At 32.4% G+C, this 18,897-nt stretch overlaps 2 protein-coding genes across 2 annotated transcripts; both read right to left on the minus strand.

The window, feature by feature from the left end:
• Positions 1–3,119: 3,119 nt before the first annotated feature.
• Positions 3,120–4,460, minus strand: LOC123664144 (protein tipE). The gene is made up of 2 exons (XM_045598745.1): positions 3,694–4,460; positions 3,120–3,171 (listed from the first exon to the last, which is right to left on the minus strand). The coding sequence occupies exons 1-2, from the start codon at positions 4,458–4,460 to the stop codon at positions 3,120–3,122; spliced, it is 819 nt and encodes a 272-aa protein (XP_045454701.1).
• Positions 4,461–4,987: 527 nt separating this feature from the next.
• LOC123664133 lies at positions 4,988–6,401 on the minus strand. The gene has a single exon (XM_045598736.1). The coding sequence runs from the start codon at positions 6,361–6,363 to the stop codon at positions 5,059–5,061; it is 1,305 nt and encodes a 434-aa protein (XP_045454692.1). The 5' UTR covers positions 6,364–6,401; the 3' UTR covers positions 4,988–5,058.
• Positions 6,402–18,897: the final 12,496 nt, after the last annotated feature.

Raw genomic sequence — 18,897 nt, forward strand, 5'->3', positions numbered from 1 at the left:
AAACCAGAAAGGAATATTTGTTCAAATATTTCTAACCCGCAAACAGTTGGTGTTTAGGCACCTTATCGTGAACTCGGCGACTTGTCGCCACGACAGGACCCCGCTTTATTATTTTGTAGCTTAAGCCTTAGCTTTTAGCCCGTCTATTTTTAATTTTCATTAAAATAGTGTCATAGCGTGTACATATTTTTTTACATATATTTTCGCATTCACATACAATCATGCACACAAAACAAGACCATATACAACCTATACTACCATCTATAGATCCTACTGAACATGTTCTTTGTTCAGTGAAAACCAATAAATTAAAAAATTATATTATTATGTCAAATTTGAAATAAATAAATTTTAATTCATCAATTCATTCACTCGTTCGTTCGGTGAAAGTACGGTGAAAAGGAAACAAAATAATGTTAATCAAATTAATTACACGGAGCACACACCCGCTGACTTCAATCCTTTCCACATTGTTCACCAGATTATCATTGCCTGAAGCGATGGCAATCGATGCTTACCTAAGTTCCTCCGCGCAGCTAATAAGACGCACAGAGCATAATAACAATACGGTATTAAAATATTGATCGATTTATCTTGTTCTGAGTAAGCACACCCAACCTTACGCTAGCCGGGTTGATGCTTGAGGGGAAGAAACTTTATAATACGTACCATCCTTCAAATGTATTTTAGTAATAAATAAAACAAACACAAAAAATAAAATCATAAAAATAAAATATCATTTTATAAAAAAAGCTTTATTTGTCATAACACTTTGTGTTTCTGCTCCGATGCCAATTTATTGTAACTCGAATAATCTTCATTAGAATACACAGAAAAAGTACAATATTTACAATAATATAATTTATTTTTATTGTATCGCGATTAATAAAATTATTATATTTTAATTATTTACAATGAACACTATTACGTAGACATTTTGATAAATATTATTTTAATTTTTAATAAATTTGTTTAAATCAATGGAGGCTAAAATTGAGATATTAGTAAATACAAACATTATTAATTGATGACATATACCTTAACTAAGTTAAAAATAATTAAATGTAATTATAAATACTTTTTTACATAATAAATATATATTTCTAAATAAAATAACCCAGCAGTATACTTCCAATATATAAATTTGCAATGTTTGTTACAAAATTTAAAACGCAATCCATAATACGTTTTAAAATACAAGAAATTATAACATCTAATTTTGTAATATAACTTTATTAACAACTTGATCTTGGTCAACTTTAATTAATTTTTTTAAGTAATGTTACCATGTGTAAATAATATTGCATATTGCTTTTGTTCCAATTGTAACACTACATTCATACAGTAATGATATGTTAACCTCCATTGAATCAATATGACCGCGCAAAATATAAATAATTCAAATACACACAATAAAATTAATAATAAACTTCATATTTACAGATATATCGGTATTATATTAAAATACAATAACATTTGAACAACAATTTTACAAAATATAATAACTTTGCAGCGTAAAATACACAGGCAATGTGATTGGTTGTTGCATTTTTTTTTAAATATCTTATAATAAATTAATAATACACGTAAAACATGAATAAATACAAGAATTTAACAGAAGTTAATAGAAGCGTACTCCATCTTCCATTTAGTTATAACAATTACATTATTTCACTTATCTACAACAAAGCCTATATTAGTGGGTACGTTTGAGACTCAATAATAATTAATAGAATTTTTTTTAATTATTTTTTTCATAAAATACATTTAAGCTTTAATATCACACGATTATGGCAGACGACGTAAATGCATAATTATATGATGAAAATTGTACATTAAGTTTCTATGGTAATTCGTGATAGTAAGTATATTTCGTTTTAATAATTTTTTTATATTTTATATTCAAATATTATTTAATTAAACAGCATTATCATAACGTTTAAATATTATTCTAGTAAAATAAATTCTCTTCATAATACAAATTAATTCTCAAACGATTCAAATATTATTAAATTCAAAAAAGTATGTAAAATATTTCATTAATAAACTTATTTACAATAAAAATAGTTTACAGCACTATTTCATGGAACGATATATAAAACATTTATTAATTTTGCTCGTGAGGAACGAATTCAAATAATTACGAATTTTGCTTTTATACAAAAAAAAAAAAAAACTATATAAATTAACGACTTATTTAGGTATGTGCGGCTCTAAATAGTTTTGCTGCTCTAAACATTAACTAACTAATCGATAAAATAGAATCCGTAAATCTAGTCAATCATGAAAACTGTATTTTCAGTTGCGTAGCGGAAAAATACCTAATTACACTATCAAAGTTACATTGGCTATAAATAAATGGAAATGGAAAAGAGTATTAACTACAAATACGGCAATTAATATAAACATGCAAGCTAATTTCTATGAAAGACACTGTAATTATTCTGAATATTTGAGCTCATGGAAAAATTCAAGTAAATTTTTATCCTATTGCATGAATGCAGAAAATTGTACAAGTTTGTATTATTATTATTCGTCTTAAAATGATTAATTTTTAAATTAAAATATACTCAAAAATGTTTGATATTATCATTAACTGGTAGACGTAGAAAGTAGGATAACGATTATAATAGCTGGTATGTAAATTTTATAATCAGTTTCAAGAGGCAAATTATAAAATAATGATCTTAACCTACCCGGCCTAGCTCCAATTTAGAACAAAGAGACGCTATATTTTGATAATTTTTTTATACACAATTTTCTACTCGCAAAGCCTTGCTGCTTCATACAATACTGTTAGGTATTACTTCCAGATTACAATAACTCATAATGATGTTAACATGATTTTTTTGCCGTGATCGAATGAGTTATATTTTTCCCGCGATCGACCAATTCAATAAAACATGTTTAATTCCTCAAATAAATAAATAAATAAATAAATAAATTTTAACGCTGTGCTTGGCCTAGCGCATTTTACGCAGCGTTTTTATTGTGTTCGCGTTTTAATTAAATTGTCACATCCATAAAAACAAATGCTGGAATGTTAAGTTAATTTACAGTTGCGTGTAGCCTTCGGTGCGGGGTGAGGCACGGCGGCGCGCTATGGTGGTCGCTCGGCGTCAGAACACGTCATCGCTTGGGTCTTCGTCTAATTCACATAGAAGTTTGCTACTGTAAATGAAATAAAAGGTTGATTAGAAGCGATTAATTTTATGAATAAATTTTTATCGAGGTTTTTATGTTGATGCTATTAATAACAAATTCTTAATTTTAGTGATTACGAATTTTATATGACTCTTTATTTAATACTTTTTCTACTTTTTGTGTGTAAGGACTGCACGAGAATTAGTAATGTTAGTACTAAGTGATGAATGAACAATATAGTGTAAATACATGACATACGTTACGTACTGGCTTATAAAGACGTTACACATTGCGTGTACATGAGTATCTAACGTAAAACATACTTGCAAGAAACTATTAGTCCAAAATAACTAGCAGTTACTATGAGGGTCCATCATCGAAGTTGAAATTGTTAGTTTTCCTGCAAGCCCACTTTATTTCAATATTAACGTATTTTAAATAAGTATTATCGAAAAATAAAAGTAAGTTATGGGCCCGATTTCTTTGGATAATGCAGATGGAAAATTTATATAAAAAATATATTTATTATGGCATAAAATATATACTCACTCTTCCTTGCTCGCAAAGGATTCGGCATGCACTCGCCTATTACAAGCCCTATCGCAGCAATGGCAATGCCAATAAGCGAGCACACTTAAACTGAAGACGAAGACTGTTGTTGGTAACACCAACGCCAATATTAATCCTCGTATAGTTGCATCCCAGGAGTACCTTGCAACTACCAATTCTGGTCGAGTCATACTGTAGTAACATGGGAAGATTTTTGGCGCTTTCTTTCCTGCGTAATCACTCGCAAATTCTGAACAATTAACTCTCGGTGGATAGCCACATCCTTCAGGGTTAATGAGAAACTTTAAATCTGTTGCATCCCATTCTTTAGGAATAGGGGCGTTTTCTTCAAATGGTCGTCTCACTAAGTTAACACGTATTTTGTGACATTTCGTATGAGTAGTAGTGCAGCCTTCGCGACACGATGCCCATGTACAATTAGTAAGAGTCTCAGCGTAGATATGTTCTGACACAGCACAAATGCCAGCTTCGGGAGCAAACTCCGCCAATATAGTTTGTATGGCTGGCTCAACCACAAACGGTATTAAAAATAGAAATGCAAAGACAGCGAGTATGGCTGAAGTGCCAAGGCAGAGCGATGTGTAAAATTTAAATCGCTCGAAGAAATGTGTAAGCAGTTCCTCCCTTGTCGGCTCTAAAGGTTTGAATTCTGGGCTATCAGGTTCTGCAGATGCGCCCATAGGCAGCGTCGATCTCTCAGAGGTCGCAGGTGAGAGACTCGTCCGAGATCTACTCATCGTCGACATTTGGGAAGAATATTAAAAGCAGCACAGCAAGCAATTAGTCGTCTCTTAGTGAACTAGCCGGGCCCTCACAGAGGAGGGGAACGCCTGAAATAGATAATTTTATAAGTTAGTTATTAGTATGTATCTATATACAGTATAGAGATTATTTTTATTATAAAGCTACAAATGGGGATTAATTTTTCAATTTTTATAAAAAAATTAACTTGAAAAAATAGCGAATTTAAAAGTATATTATTATTTCACTATTAAAGGAGAATAACAATCTCTAAAATAGATTAAACGCTATTTATCAAAAAATAAATTTTAATATCCGCGATTCTCGTGAAATCTAAGCTCTACATAAATTCCTTTCAGTCACGTAATGTTCGTGACAAGGCCATCGCTAAACCGTTCTTGCTCTATATCCCTTAAACGTTTCGATTGAAACATAATATTAGTATATTTATTTATACAATATTAAATTGTATATTCATATATTTCGTGTAGCACATATAATGAAATACAGAATAAAATATAAAATACAAGTATTTGTTTTATACTTTTACCATTATTTATTTCGAAAAATTATGATTTAGTATAATATCTCACGTGACTGATCTCAGAGGGGAGAAACAGGATCGTTTGGTGACATTTGCATCTCAGCTTGTCCACTAGTACATCCCTTAAATCTCATTTTCGCATCATCACCCACTACCACCGTAGTCTGACATAACAACAACGTGATACACGACACTACTACTAGAACTGTGGGCAGAAGTAAAGCAACAATGAACTGTCGATACGTTGCATCTAAATCGAATCTTGCGACTACTGTGTCTGGATTATTTTCAGTGTAGAAACATGGGAATCTTGCTTTTGCATTGTGATCTGTACCGTCGCGACCGTACGTTTTCAAAAATTCCTTGCACTCATCTGCGAGAGTATTAACACATCCTTCTAGATTAATCATTAAGCGACTGTCATTTGCTAATGTTAGTTCTACTTCCGGTGGCGCTATATAACGGTTAGGCGTAGCTTTCGTTGTGTACAGATACTGTAAGTAAGTGAAATTAGTTAAATCGGCTATTTCCGTTTTTGGTAACAGTGCTGCGTTGATACAATCTACTGCAACAACACCCGATGTTCCATTATGGACCGCATGACAAGATAACATGAGCACTTCTTCACCAGAATCATTCCAAACTACTGTCCCATTTTCCTCTTGAGCTAGTTTTGTACATCTCGCGAGAAAAACTCGATCTCCGCTTAGCACTATAACGTTCTTATTACGGGTGGGAATATCAACACATCGTCGATCACAATTATACGGTGTTCTTATTTTTCTACAAGTTCCTCTACTACAAGAATATAATCCATGAACGTCTATACAAGTTATTTTTCCTCTTCTACCAGAACATTTTAATGGTGGATCCGTTTCACTGAAAGCGCACTCAAAAGCATCTGTTATATTTATACATTTTCCTTCTGTGCAATTAAAAGTACCGGTTAAATTTCTGCATTCGTCGCGGATGCAGTGATATTTCTTAGCATTTTCCTGATCTATGCCATAGCATGTTTTATTAGCAGCACTGCCACATTCAGAGAGGAGTAACGATGATCCATTCTTTCTGACATTGACATATATCTGAATGCAGGCTCCGGAAGTCTTGCTCAAGCACCATTCACCACACGATCCCCAATCACAGTTGTCTTTGTTCACTGCCCTAGTTGTTGTACACATAATCGGTGTCGGGTCGATGCCTGAAGCGATCGCACGCGTGTAGGGCATATATATTGCGACTGTGAGATACACAATAGCTACACAACTCAAGACGGCTGTCATTTGACAAACACATATAGTCCCACATATTTTTTGGTCCTGGGGTGGTATAATTAAATCCTCGACAGGGGTAGGCTTCGGCATGGTGGAGACCAGCTACCACTCACGACCCAACACCACTGACAGACAGGCGTGTAGCGCGCATGCGCGGTAACACGATCGATTGAGCGCAGTGCAGGCAACCCTAAGTGCGCTATTTTTTAATTGATGTCAATGTCCTACGTCGTTTCTATTTCTTGATGAATAATACATTTACGTAATTCATATAACTTAGTCGAGTCTTTTATTCATTTTTTTTAATTAAATAAAAATAAATACACTTTTTATATTTATGCAATTTTTCACTTTTTTTTTTGTTTATACAACGAGGGTACATATATTTATAAAATTTTATACACATTCATTATTAATTATAGGTTAACAAAATAATTTGAAAATAGAGACTGCACATTTAAATCTTCGTAGCGTGGCGTAGGTTCCACTTGCCTCTTAAAATAAAAATAAATTACTTACCTTGGCTATCACTATGATTTTAAGGCTTAACTTATAATCTTTATATATAAATAATATTTATTATAACACAATTTAAGTACACGAGTAGACGGTTGACGTTTAAGAATCTAAATAAACTTACCTTTGAAGTACGACGTACTACGTTTATCAAGTCTGTTGCTATATTTAGTTTAATCACAGTATAACACAAGGCGGTCTTGGTAAAATAATTGTTGCACAGAGTGATTATTTTAACAATATTTTTGTTATTATATCCGCAATCTGTATTCTTTCGTGTGTTTTGCTTATGTCTAGTCTGAAGTTAGTTGAGGGTGCAAACTGCGCAATGCGGAATTTTCGTACCAGACTGAAGTTGGTTCCAAGGTCACGCGCGTTTAAAGTTTTGGAAACATTTGGTACAATATTTATAATTTATAGATTTTTTTTTATAATATATTTTTTTTAATTATAAATTGTGTTAAGAATATGTTTAATATTATATCTGTCACACAGTCAACATAATTAATAAATAGAGGCATATTATAAGAAATAATAGGTCAATTCTTTCTTACTTTTTCCTTGGCCTTATGTTATATTAAATAAAATATTAAGCACACACATTTCTTACCGATGTTCAAAAAGTATAGTTTCCATTTCTTTTAAGTATTTTATTTTAAATGAAACTTAAATGTAAGTACAATTAAAATTACCAATAACATTTATGGATCAAAATAACAACAATATACAGTAAAAACAACACGAAAAATATAGAGATTCTTGTAACATCCTACTGCTGGGCATAAGGCTCTTTCGCTATGTAGGAGAAGCATCGACTTAATCTACCATACTGCTCGACTACGGTTTAACGAATACAAGAAAAAAAAAACAACAAAAATATAAATAATATAAAATCAGCGAAAGAAACAAAATCGTACATTAAATAAATAAAACAGTTAACTGACATAACTAAAAGCACAAACAAGGGAAAGTTAAACACTCAAATATTACGCTAAATTAATTATTTTCATTACCGTTTCCATTCAAGATGTCAATACACATTTTCGGTAAATATCACAAATCACATTGTGTTCATATCGCACGTGTTTTCACGTTTGACGTAACTGTGTTTATCCCGTGTCTGTTGCGTATTATTCGCATGCGCGTAAATGTGCCAAATTTCACTGAAATTCACTCTATTTTGCAACGTTTTCATCGACCTCAGACGTACGGATATTTTAAATTACCTATATATTGTATATATATAATACTAGCTGACCCGGCGAACTTCGTATCGCCTAACAGTCGATTCTTTAATTTTATTATTTTTTTTTTTGAATTTTTCTCTCCGTAAGAACCATCCTCGTACTTCAAGGAATATTTTAAAAAAAGAATTAGCGAAATCGGTCCAACCGTTCTCGAGTTTTGCGCTTAGCAACACATTCAGCGACTCATTTTTATATTATAGATATATATATCTATAATATAAAAATGAGTAATGATGTAATAAGTAATGAGGTAATATATGTACACTTCTTTAAAAGATTGAATTCCTCGTCTTATTACTTCCACTTGTGATAAGAGGTCATTTTTTGCCTAGAAAATAGGCATAGTGCATCAATATTGATCACTATAGCGCAATTATTTATAAATATTTAGTTTTTACATTTTAATATTAATTAGGTTAATATTTTATTTTGCTAATAATACAATATTTCAAAATAAATTAGTTATATATTTTTTTGTAATTTTCATTTATATGACTACATAATGATATCGGAGCTGAGCTGAACTGAAATCGTTTGACAGAGTCTGAAATTCAAAGAAGCAGGGCAAAGTCTTCTTCTTCTAATAGAGATTTAGAACATAATCCGCCACGCTGTCTCCACGACGGGTGACCTTGTGTGATAAGGGTGGGAGGAGTTCAAATTTTTGTAGTATCACATTTTAAAAAACATACCTATAATAACATATAGAATTGTTGTTACTAAAATAATTTCATTTTTCATACCTATGTTGAATTGGTGTTGATTTTATTGAAAAAGAGGAAATAAAAATAATGGTCGAAACCGATGTTTTAATTTTATAAATAATAATTGATAGCTGTAAAATTGCAAAAAATGTGACGTGTGCCCCCTAACATCTTAATTCGTTAAATCTTGATTACAAATATAATGTACTGAGTCTCCCGAATAAGTTATCGGGGGTACTTGTTTAGTGTGTGTGTGTGTGTGTGTGTGTGTGTGTGATTATGTGGAATTAAAAAAAAACCATGTGGTGTCGTGGGACACCAGATAGGAACGAAGTTCCTTAGAATAAGATATTAATTTCAAGTTCTATTTGAGGTATAAAGAAAATAATTATTCGGATATACATTTTTTATTATGATTTTTAATCGATAAAAATAAAAAACTACTTTACAAAATTATTTTAACACATTTTTTTATTTACAATGATTTATAAAAATGTATAATAACAAACTGCGATAATAATAACACTCATTACGTAAACTATACATTAGACACTGTATAGCCATACATAAAGATCTTACGCTTTTTTAACGTTACGGGCATTTTTCTCGGCTACCCCTCCGCAACGCCCCATAAGGAACTTCGTTCCAATAAATATAAATGCCATTATTTCATTAAATGTTAATTTTATAATGATAAAACTACTACTGTTGTTGTAAACAATGTTACTGCTGATTATGATTAAAAGGATGTTTAGTCTGGTTTTGTTCCGTCGTATCCAATTTCATCATTCCCTTGGCCGAAACAATAAAATTAAACTACAATTTACTAGTTAACACAAATTAGCTACTACCATAAAAACAACGTAGGAATTACTGTGAATTACGATAACAATAATATGTTTAATTAATATATTACGGTTAAAATAAATTAAATAATGACTTTGATTGATTGTTAATTTAACTTGTAACATCCCACTTTTGGGCTAAGGTCTCTTTCTCCATGTTGAAGAAGGATTGGAGCTCAAATCCTCCACTCTGTTTGGGGGATAATTTTCCATACAACGAGTAACGAATTAATGATGATTATTAGGACGTATCTATGGTAGCAATCAAGACTATTTTAATTGCTCTACACCCGGACCACAATTATATTTTTGCAGAAATTCAAATATTTATTTCAAGCGGGAATAACCACAAACCCCGGGTTATAGGCACCTGTATGCGTCCTCCTGAGCTGTTAACTTTTTTCATTCAATCAAATAATTGTGTTTGCTTGTAAATGAAACCAATTTCAGTTATTTGGACCAGTAAGAAATACAATGTAGTTAGAGAAAAAATAGTCAACTAGGTTAATAGGTATTAGAGCTCGAAACTACGTTCTCGAGCACATTTAAGTGACAAGCACCACCTTTCGATTCGAAAAAGCAGCATCGAAATCGATCCACCCAGTAAAAGGTATGAGGAATCTCCCCCTTTTTGAAGTCGGTTAAAAATATATAGAAACATACAAACACAAGAAATACAATGACTACGACACATGTTTTTAAAAGAATTTCACAGTAAGATCAAACGGTTAAAGGATAATAGAGGCGTAGGCGTATGAGACAGCGAAGTAAACAGTGTTTGAATTACAGGAAATTAAATGAGGCAAGTAATTGGACGAGTCGAGAGGCAAATGTGTCCCACAGCTGGGCCACGATTGTGTTAACAGTGTATAATTCGTTTGTTTACTTGTTACGTTGTTTGATTGTTGTTTTTTTTATTATTTCTATAAATAATATTTTGGTATTCAACGTCCTTGATGCCAGTATTTTTTTTTAATTGGACTCTTTGTATTATGAAAAAAAAATAGTTGTATGTAACCTGTCATATTTCATTTTATTCTGGGGGCAATACATTTATCTGTATTTTTTTCGTTTTAAAGAGGTTTTTACGCAATATTTCTATATTCTCGCACATTCTCTACGCACATTATTAGGTGAATTTTGGACAAATTTAGCACTGAAAAATTCAATGATACCATTGTGGATTAGAAGTTGTGTTTCAATTATTTGGTTCATATTTTAATCGTATTTAACTAAAATTGAAACTATTTTCGTACTTACACTAAACACTATAGTTTTAAAGTGTCTAATTTATTAAATAATTATATAAACTTCAATCAGCCAACGCTATGGATATTGTAATATTACATAAAAATTAATTAATTACATAATATTGAGATTCTCCTAATGACTTATGTATAGTCGGCTAAGGATACACAAAAGAATTGATCAATTCCTAAAGCTTACGGAAAGCTTCCGTAGATTTTTTTTTTTCACAAAATTATAAGGAAGCCTTGTAAGCAATATCACCGATGTTTGCTTTAGACTTAAGACTTCATAATAATATATAGCTTTGAGCGCCATCTATTAGAAAATAGCGGAATTACAAAGCTTTTGTGTCTCGCTCTGGATACAAAACTGTTGTACTTCGACGCTACGTATAAAACGCCAATTGAATTATTTGTGTCTAATGCATTTTATGTTTTTTTAACCGACCTTCAAAAAAGGAAGGAAGGTTCTTAATTCGATTGCATTTTTTTATTTATGTTACATCAGAACTTTTGACTGGGTCGACCGATTTCGATAAATTTTGTTTTGATTGAAATGTGTTGCGTGTCATGTGGTTCTGTTTAAATTCAATTGAGACCTTTCAAGTACTTTTAGAGTTATATCTAATAATGAGTCTTCACTTGACTATTTTTTCGTCGACCACATTGTATTAAACCGCATAACTTTTCACTGGGTTAATCGATTTTGATGATTCTTACTTTAATGGAAAGCTAATGCTTGAAATTGATTATTTATTTATTTATTTATTATTTACTTGACTACTTTTTTGTCTATTTACGTTGTATTGTCGTTGTTATTGAAATCAGTTTTTTTTCTTTACAACAACTACTTCTTAACTGATGCTATGCGATTACCGTAGATTATAGATGCTCTGGAGGGGTCTTGGGGGTAAGGCCAGCAACGCCTAGTGATTCTGAGTTTGGGTGTTACATGTGTATTTATTTATAAAGATGTATGTTTATAAAAAATTTGTAGCTATATAAGTCGGGTTTTACCTAAAACTATCATAGAAACAGTTGACCGTGTGGACGTGATAAACATATTATTACATATTATATTAGTACGTAATTGTTTTTTCCGTTTGAAAGTTACGTATCGTATTAGGAAGTCACTGAGTGAAGAACTACGCATTGGACTATGTGAAGCTTTGATCCTCTCTCAGTTTAACTACGTCGATGCCGTTTAGGTCCAAGGCTGTTAGAGCGCACGAAAAGATCAATACAACGGGTTCAAAACGCCTGTGCACGTTATTGTTTTCAGATACCGCGGCGGGATCACGTTACTCCTTTCATAAATCACCTTTAATAATCATAATATATTAAAAATGGAAAGTCGTAGGCAGTTACATCTTGCCACAATGCTGTTTGGCATAATTAAATACGGTGTACCTGTCTATTTATTCGAGAGGTTGGAGTGGGCAAGAGACATTAGCACCACACATTTTACACGGTCTACTCTCTGCGCACTTTCTATGTCGGTTCACCGCACGGCAGCATTTAGGGGTTGCTTTAAATACGTACATTACCTTTATTAATTTAAAATTTCTATTCTTTACCAATTCTGTAATAAATATTTTCACAGTGTTGCAGTGCCCTTTAACGGCCTAATATATCTATATATGTTTTTATGTAGAAATTTAAAAAAAAATATTTTAGACTGTCAGTCTGCCTGCGACCACGGCTGGTGTAACCTGGCCGAAACGTCAGGACTCAAGGTAATATATTTTACCTTAAAAAATTTTGTTCGCTTTAATCCCCGTGTGAACATTAAAATATAATAATGCAACGCGAAAGTTTAAAAGTTATTAAAAAAATATATTAAGTTTCTCGACATATCTTAGGCAAAGTATAGAAGCAATAATTTAACTAATAAATACAGAGAATAACGTATTATAAACGCGTTGAAATAATATCAAAATTTTAAAATAATATATTTTTTCTACAAATTTTGTAAGCACCATTGTCACTATATTATAATGAACATAAAGACACAACTACATTCAAAATGCTCAATTAACTGAGAAGAACTTTCAAAATTCACAAATTTGCATCAAACCTAATATCCAAAATTGGCAATACGTCGTTTGATAATAATTATAAAAATATGAAACCTGCATGAAAACAGCGTTATACATAATTATACAGATTTTTGTCGATTATATAATATTATAATGAATCGTATATTTAGGCTTTTAGATACTTTTTAATACAAAAAACAAATAGACAGACGGTAAAGTATTGATATAATAATGTAAATGTTTTTATATTTATAAAATTTAGATTAATATTACCCAAATTTGTTGGTTTGTTTCAATACTCTATTCCAAGGAATTACTAGTTCGAATTGCAAAATTATTTAGAGTTTGATACCTCATTAATCGAGAAAGGCTATGCCTATAGCCTTATATAATAATGTAGCCTTATATAATATCACGCTACGATCAACAGGAACGAAGTATGAAGTGAAAAGTTGCGAAAAACGCCAAATGTATTTCTTTGGATAGCATATAATTGTGTTTGCAGACAAACGAAGAAAAACCGACTTCAATTATATCGACAAGTAATACAACGTAGGTAGACGAAAATATAGTCGAGTAAATACACATTATCAAAGATTACTCCATAAGTTGTAATAAGATCTCGATCAAATTTAAATGTGACCACGTGATAAACATCGGCTTTTGATGAAATTAAAAATCATTCAAATCGGTACACCCAGTAAAAAGTTATACGGATTTTCGAGAGTTTCCCTCGATTTCTCTGGGTTCCCACCATCAGATCCTAGTTTCTTTATCATAGTACCAAACAAGAGATATCTCCTTTCCAACAAAAAAAGAATTATCAAAATCGGTTTATAAACGACGGAGTTATCCCCGAACATATATATATACGGTCGAATTGAGTAACCTCCTCTTTTTTCGAAGTCAGCTAAAAATATGGTTTGGTATGTACATTTCTACGCAAATGAAGTAGCAATAAGTAATATAATATATATGTAAATATACAAGCATATATATTTCAGCAGTGGAAAGTTTTCCAAATACATAAATGAGGTCGAATCGTTCAGTAATCGTCTAGGTTAGAGGCCACAAGGGTCAACGGACAAGAATAAATCAATGATGAGCAAAGTTGCAGACAGTTATTGTGTTAAGTTGTTATCTGATTGTCCGCAATTTATCAGTTACTAGTGAGATCGGGTTACACGGCGTGTTTGCTTGCTTGTTTATGTCTCTATTTTGTTAGCTAATTTGTTCGAAAAGGTATCAATAATGACAATAAATAAACTCTTCAAAGTAATCGATGAAAAGAAAATCCTGTTTTGGGGATATTGAAATATATGAAATACAAAAAGGGGCGTTGTAGGGCTCGAATATTAAGAAAAATAGGGCTCCTATATTAAGACAAAGTAAAATTTAAAAAAAGACAAGTTTTTTTTATGCGGAACATAATCTGTAACAACTACAGAACTCCCGATTGAAGGAATGCAATTAGAAGTCGCACATCCTATACAATTATGTGACTATTGAAAACAAATAAAGAATAGAAAAAAAAAACTGAAAATGTAATGACTAATGTTGATAGCTCTCTTAGCTCTCTCTCAGGACGTAGGTTATATTCCCACTTACTTCCCACATGGTCAGTGCTGATACCAAAAAATAGCGCAACAAGAAAAAACAAATAAAATATAAAATCACATAGTGTGTCCGTGGAGATTATGAGAAAGAGTTGATATAGGCTGAGCCCAGATCTTTCCAGAGTTATTCGTGAATTGACAGGTTTCGCCAACATTTTAGTAAATTTTCTCTTAGATTTAAACTAATGTTGCAATGGATTATTGTACATCAAGTGATAGTGACACTTCCTATTTTAACAAAATTCACCATATAATTATGTCTATTATTTTATATCAAATAGAATTATCAAAATTAGCTGGTATTGTTATCATAATTGTAAGTTGGTGATACGCTTGAATCGCAATCCAGGTTCTTCGTAATAACCTAGCAAACAAGCCAGTCAAATAAGCTAACTCACCTTTTAAAGTGTTCAATAACTTATCGAGTATTTTTTTTTTCAAGCTAGCAGCTCCACGGTTAATAATAATCCACGGTTTAATGTTTACATTACAAACGACCTTAAATATTCAGCATAGGTGTAATATTTACATATTTTATTACACCTATTACGATTTAAATTTCTAGCAAGTTCTATTTTTGAAATTGTATCCCTGTCATGAGAAGCAGCCACGCAAGTTGTGTTATGACACACGTATAAACACATATTTATGCTCATTGCACCGTCTGCATGAGATATGTAATAAAAAACTGCTTCAATTAAAAATAAAACGAGTGTATTTTAGACCACACGACTGAAGTAAATCTTTTTAGCTCCATCTAACTTATATCTTCCTCTCACACTTTTCGTAACGCTCTCGTCACGCATTCACCAGCTTACTCCCCAAATCAAGCGTACGTAAAGAAGTATTACTTCAAAAAGTTTCTAAACTTCCACGGTCACTATGAATACTTTTCATTCTACTGGACTTATCTCGATGATTACTTTCAAACTCCCGATATTTTGATGTCGACGAACGTTTGAAAATAATCATCGCGGAAAGTCCCGTAGAATAAAAAATGCGTCTAGTATAATTTAATCCTTGCAAACTTCCATCGTGCGCGTGTGCTTCCAAAGCGTGGTGACGACTATGGGCAAAACACATGAGTTCGCGCATTTTTGACGCGAACTTGTGTGCAATAGGCTAGAATGATGATGATGATGATGATGAAACTTCCATCACCTAATTAAAATTGTAAAATTGTTTTCGTCTACAATAAATAATATAAAATATATTACAAAATATTAAACTTCGAAGGCATTTTTTTTGCTCGTCAATGTATTGTCCAAAATAAAATGATGTCTTTACTTCTTAGAATAACGATTCGATAAATATTTTTTCGTCTTTACGATCGCTAAAATTAACCGAACAGCTTCACAGAACAAACAATACAAAGTCAATCTTTTTAAAATTTGAACGAAGTTAAAAAAAGAGATGATTCGCCATTTCGCTGTACCTTTTATTTGTTCATGTTGTACGATATTTTCGTCAAGTGTGAATCGATTTTGGGTATTATTTTTATTAGAAGGGATTATCTTAAAAATTTAATTAAAATATTCAGTATGTATTTATTCATCTAAAATTGTATTTCTATCATTTTAAGATCATTTTTTTTTACCTTTAGAGCTTTATTTCATTGCTGTTAATTTTATAAACATATTTTGAAAATAAATTACTAAAGGTTGACGCGGTTGGCGTTGACGGTAGGTAGTCTGGAAGATATCACATTATCGTGAATAGATTAAACAGCCACGGTGACGCTACACATCCCTGTCTAACACCTTTTTCGATATTAAACCATTCAGTGTATGCCCCATTTATCCTCACACAAGCACTAGAATCCCTATAAAGAGATTGCAATGCTCGTATGAGGACACTGCTCACACCATTCACAGACACTGCTGACCACAATTCATTCCTCATCACTATATCATAGGCCTTTTCTAAATCCACGAACGCGCAATAGACCTTTTTTTTGTTTAATCAAGTAACCGAGTAGAAATTTTTTCGTCTTCCTTAGAAGGACCGGACCGGGCATGTCTGATCTGGATCGGATAAGGTATGTAACGCAGATGATTGGTCTGGACCTGATCAGGATGAGATGAGATTTCCTGATCTGGACCCGATCAGGAAATCTCATCTCATCCTGATTAGCCGGCTCAGTCCGGTCTTAATAAAAAACACGAATGTATATTCTTGAAAAAATTGTTTAATAAAAAAAAGTGAATTGATATTATAAATATGTTACTCAACATAATTATCATTATATTTATTTTCGTTTATTTTCTCCAATGTATTACTTATTTTCGAAAGCTTTGAAACCCTTCTTGAGCAATATGTACCTCTGTTTGATCATACTATTATCATGGGTGATTTTAATACGTGTCTTATCAAAAATGATATACGTTCTTAACGCCTTAAAAATATTGTTAGTGGTGCTAATCTTAATTTATTTGCAACTAACGCTACACATTTTTCCCTAATTGTACTCCCTCTTTACTGGATTTGATATTGGTTTCCTCCTTGAATCACGTTGGAACATATGGACAACTGCCAGCCGAAGATTTTTCGTACCATGATCTTGTGGTTTTGTCTTATAAAATTCGTCCACCTAAAGGGAAACCCACAATAGTTTTGCGACGTAATTTCGGTAATTACGATAACAGGAGTTTCCTGCAAGACTGGGGTACTATTTACACTGCTGAGACCATAGAAGATAAGTTAAGAATACTTAACAACTATCTCATGGAGTTATTTGATAAACATGCTCCTTTAAAACCTGTAAAACTTAAGCATCTCCCAGCTCCTTGGCTTATTCACGAGATAAGAACACTAATGGCTAGAAGCAACGCTGCTAAGTTTAAATATAAGGTTAAACCTACTGATAACAATCTATTAAAATACAAAAAATCGCGTAACTTCTGCAGTAGAGTTTGCCGTGATGCACAGCGTAAATTTATACACTCTTCCCTCCAAAACAATAACCCTCGTCAAACGTGGAAGTTTCTAAAGACACTCGGCTTTGGGTGGCAGAAGGGTTGTATCAGTGAACACCTTGACATTGATGCTCTTAATAGAAATTTTTCACTACTAAGATTGATACACAAGCCAAACTATCAACTCTAAACTACCTTAGCTCTCTACCGATTCCGGAGCATGCTTCCTTAAAATTTAACAACATCTCTCCGCTGGAGGTTAAGAAACATATTAATGCAATTAGAACGGAGGCCGTTGACAATGATGGTATAAGTAAGAAAATGATTCTTTTATCGCTCGAATTTATCTTACCTGTGGTTTGCCATATTTTTAACTTCTCTCTTTGTTCTTGTACTTTTCCTAGTGCCTGGCGTAAAGCCTTGATTGTCCCTATTCCGAAATCTTCTTCTTCGTCTGGTACCAGCTTTCGAACAATTTCTATATTACCTTTTCTATCAAAAGTTCTTGAACGTATTGTCTATTTTCAGCTTAATCTATATTTGCGTACTCATGATTTACTAAGCCCTTTTCAATCTGGGTTTAGGACTGGATACAGCACAGTCACGGCTCTTATAAAAATTTGTGATGATATCCGATTTGCAATGGACAGTAAACAGGAGGGGATTGTTGCACTTCTTGACTTTAGCAATGCCTTCAACAACGTTGACCATGATTTACTTATTGCAATTCTACGGACTCTAAATATTGCTCCATTTGCTGCCAAATGGTTTCAGGCCTACTTATATGAACGGCAACAGTGCGTTAGCTTTGGCAATAAACGTTCTGCTTATTGTACTCTTTTCTGTGGGGTCTCTCAGGGAGGAGTTCTGTCACCCGTGCTCTTTTCTATATACATATATATCAATTCTTTGTCTTCACTTCTCACTGTAAAACATCACTTTTACGCTGATGATTTGCAACTATATGTTACTACACCTATTGTTGACATCGCTAACGCTATCACTACTCTAAACACTGAATTAAATAAAATCGTTACGTGGTGTCATTCATACGATTTACTGATTAACCCAAATAAATCTCAAGTGACTATTATTGGCAACTCATATCAGCTATCTAAAATTAATTCACTCGACTTACCTACCATTCTATTCGATTCCGTCGCTCTTTCACCTCTTCCTGTTATTAAAGATTTGGGGTTATTAATTGACAACACTCTTACCTGGGCGTCTCAAGTTGCCGAGGTGAGTCGAAGGGTCTTTGCAACAATAGGTTCGCTAAAACGTTGGAAGAACTTTCTCCCCTTTAAAACCAAAGTTGCCTTGGCTAATTCCTTACTGTTACCCTTATTAGATTACGCTGACATTGTTCATATCGATTTATCTGAACAACTGTTAAACAAATTGGAACGATTACAAAACATATGTATTCGCTTTATATTCGGTTTGCGCAAATTTGACCATATATCTCAATATCGTCAACAGTTGGGTTGGCTAT

The sequence above is a fragment of the Melitaea cinxia genome, chromosome 21, assembly GCF_905220565.1.
Source record: "Melitaea cinxia chromosome 21, ilMelCinx1.1, whole genome shotgun sequence".
Classification (NCBI taxonomy): Eukaryota; Metazoa; Arthropoda; class Insecta; order Lepidoptera; family Nymphalidae; genus Melitaea; species Melitaea cinxia.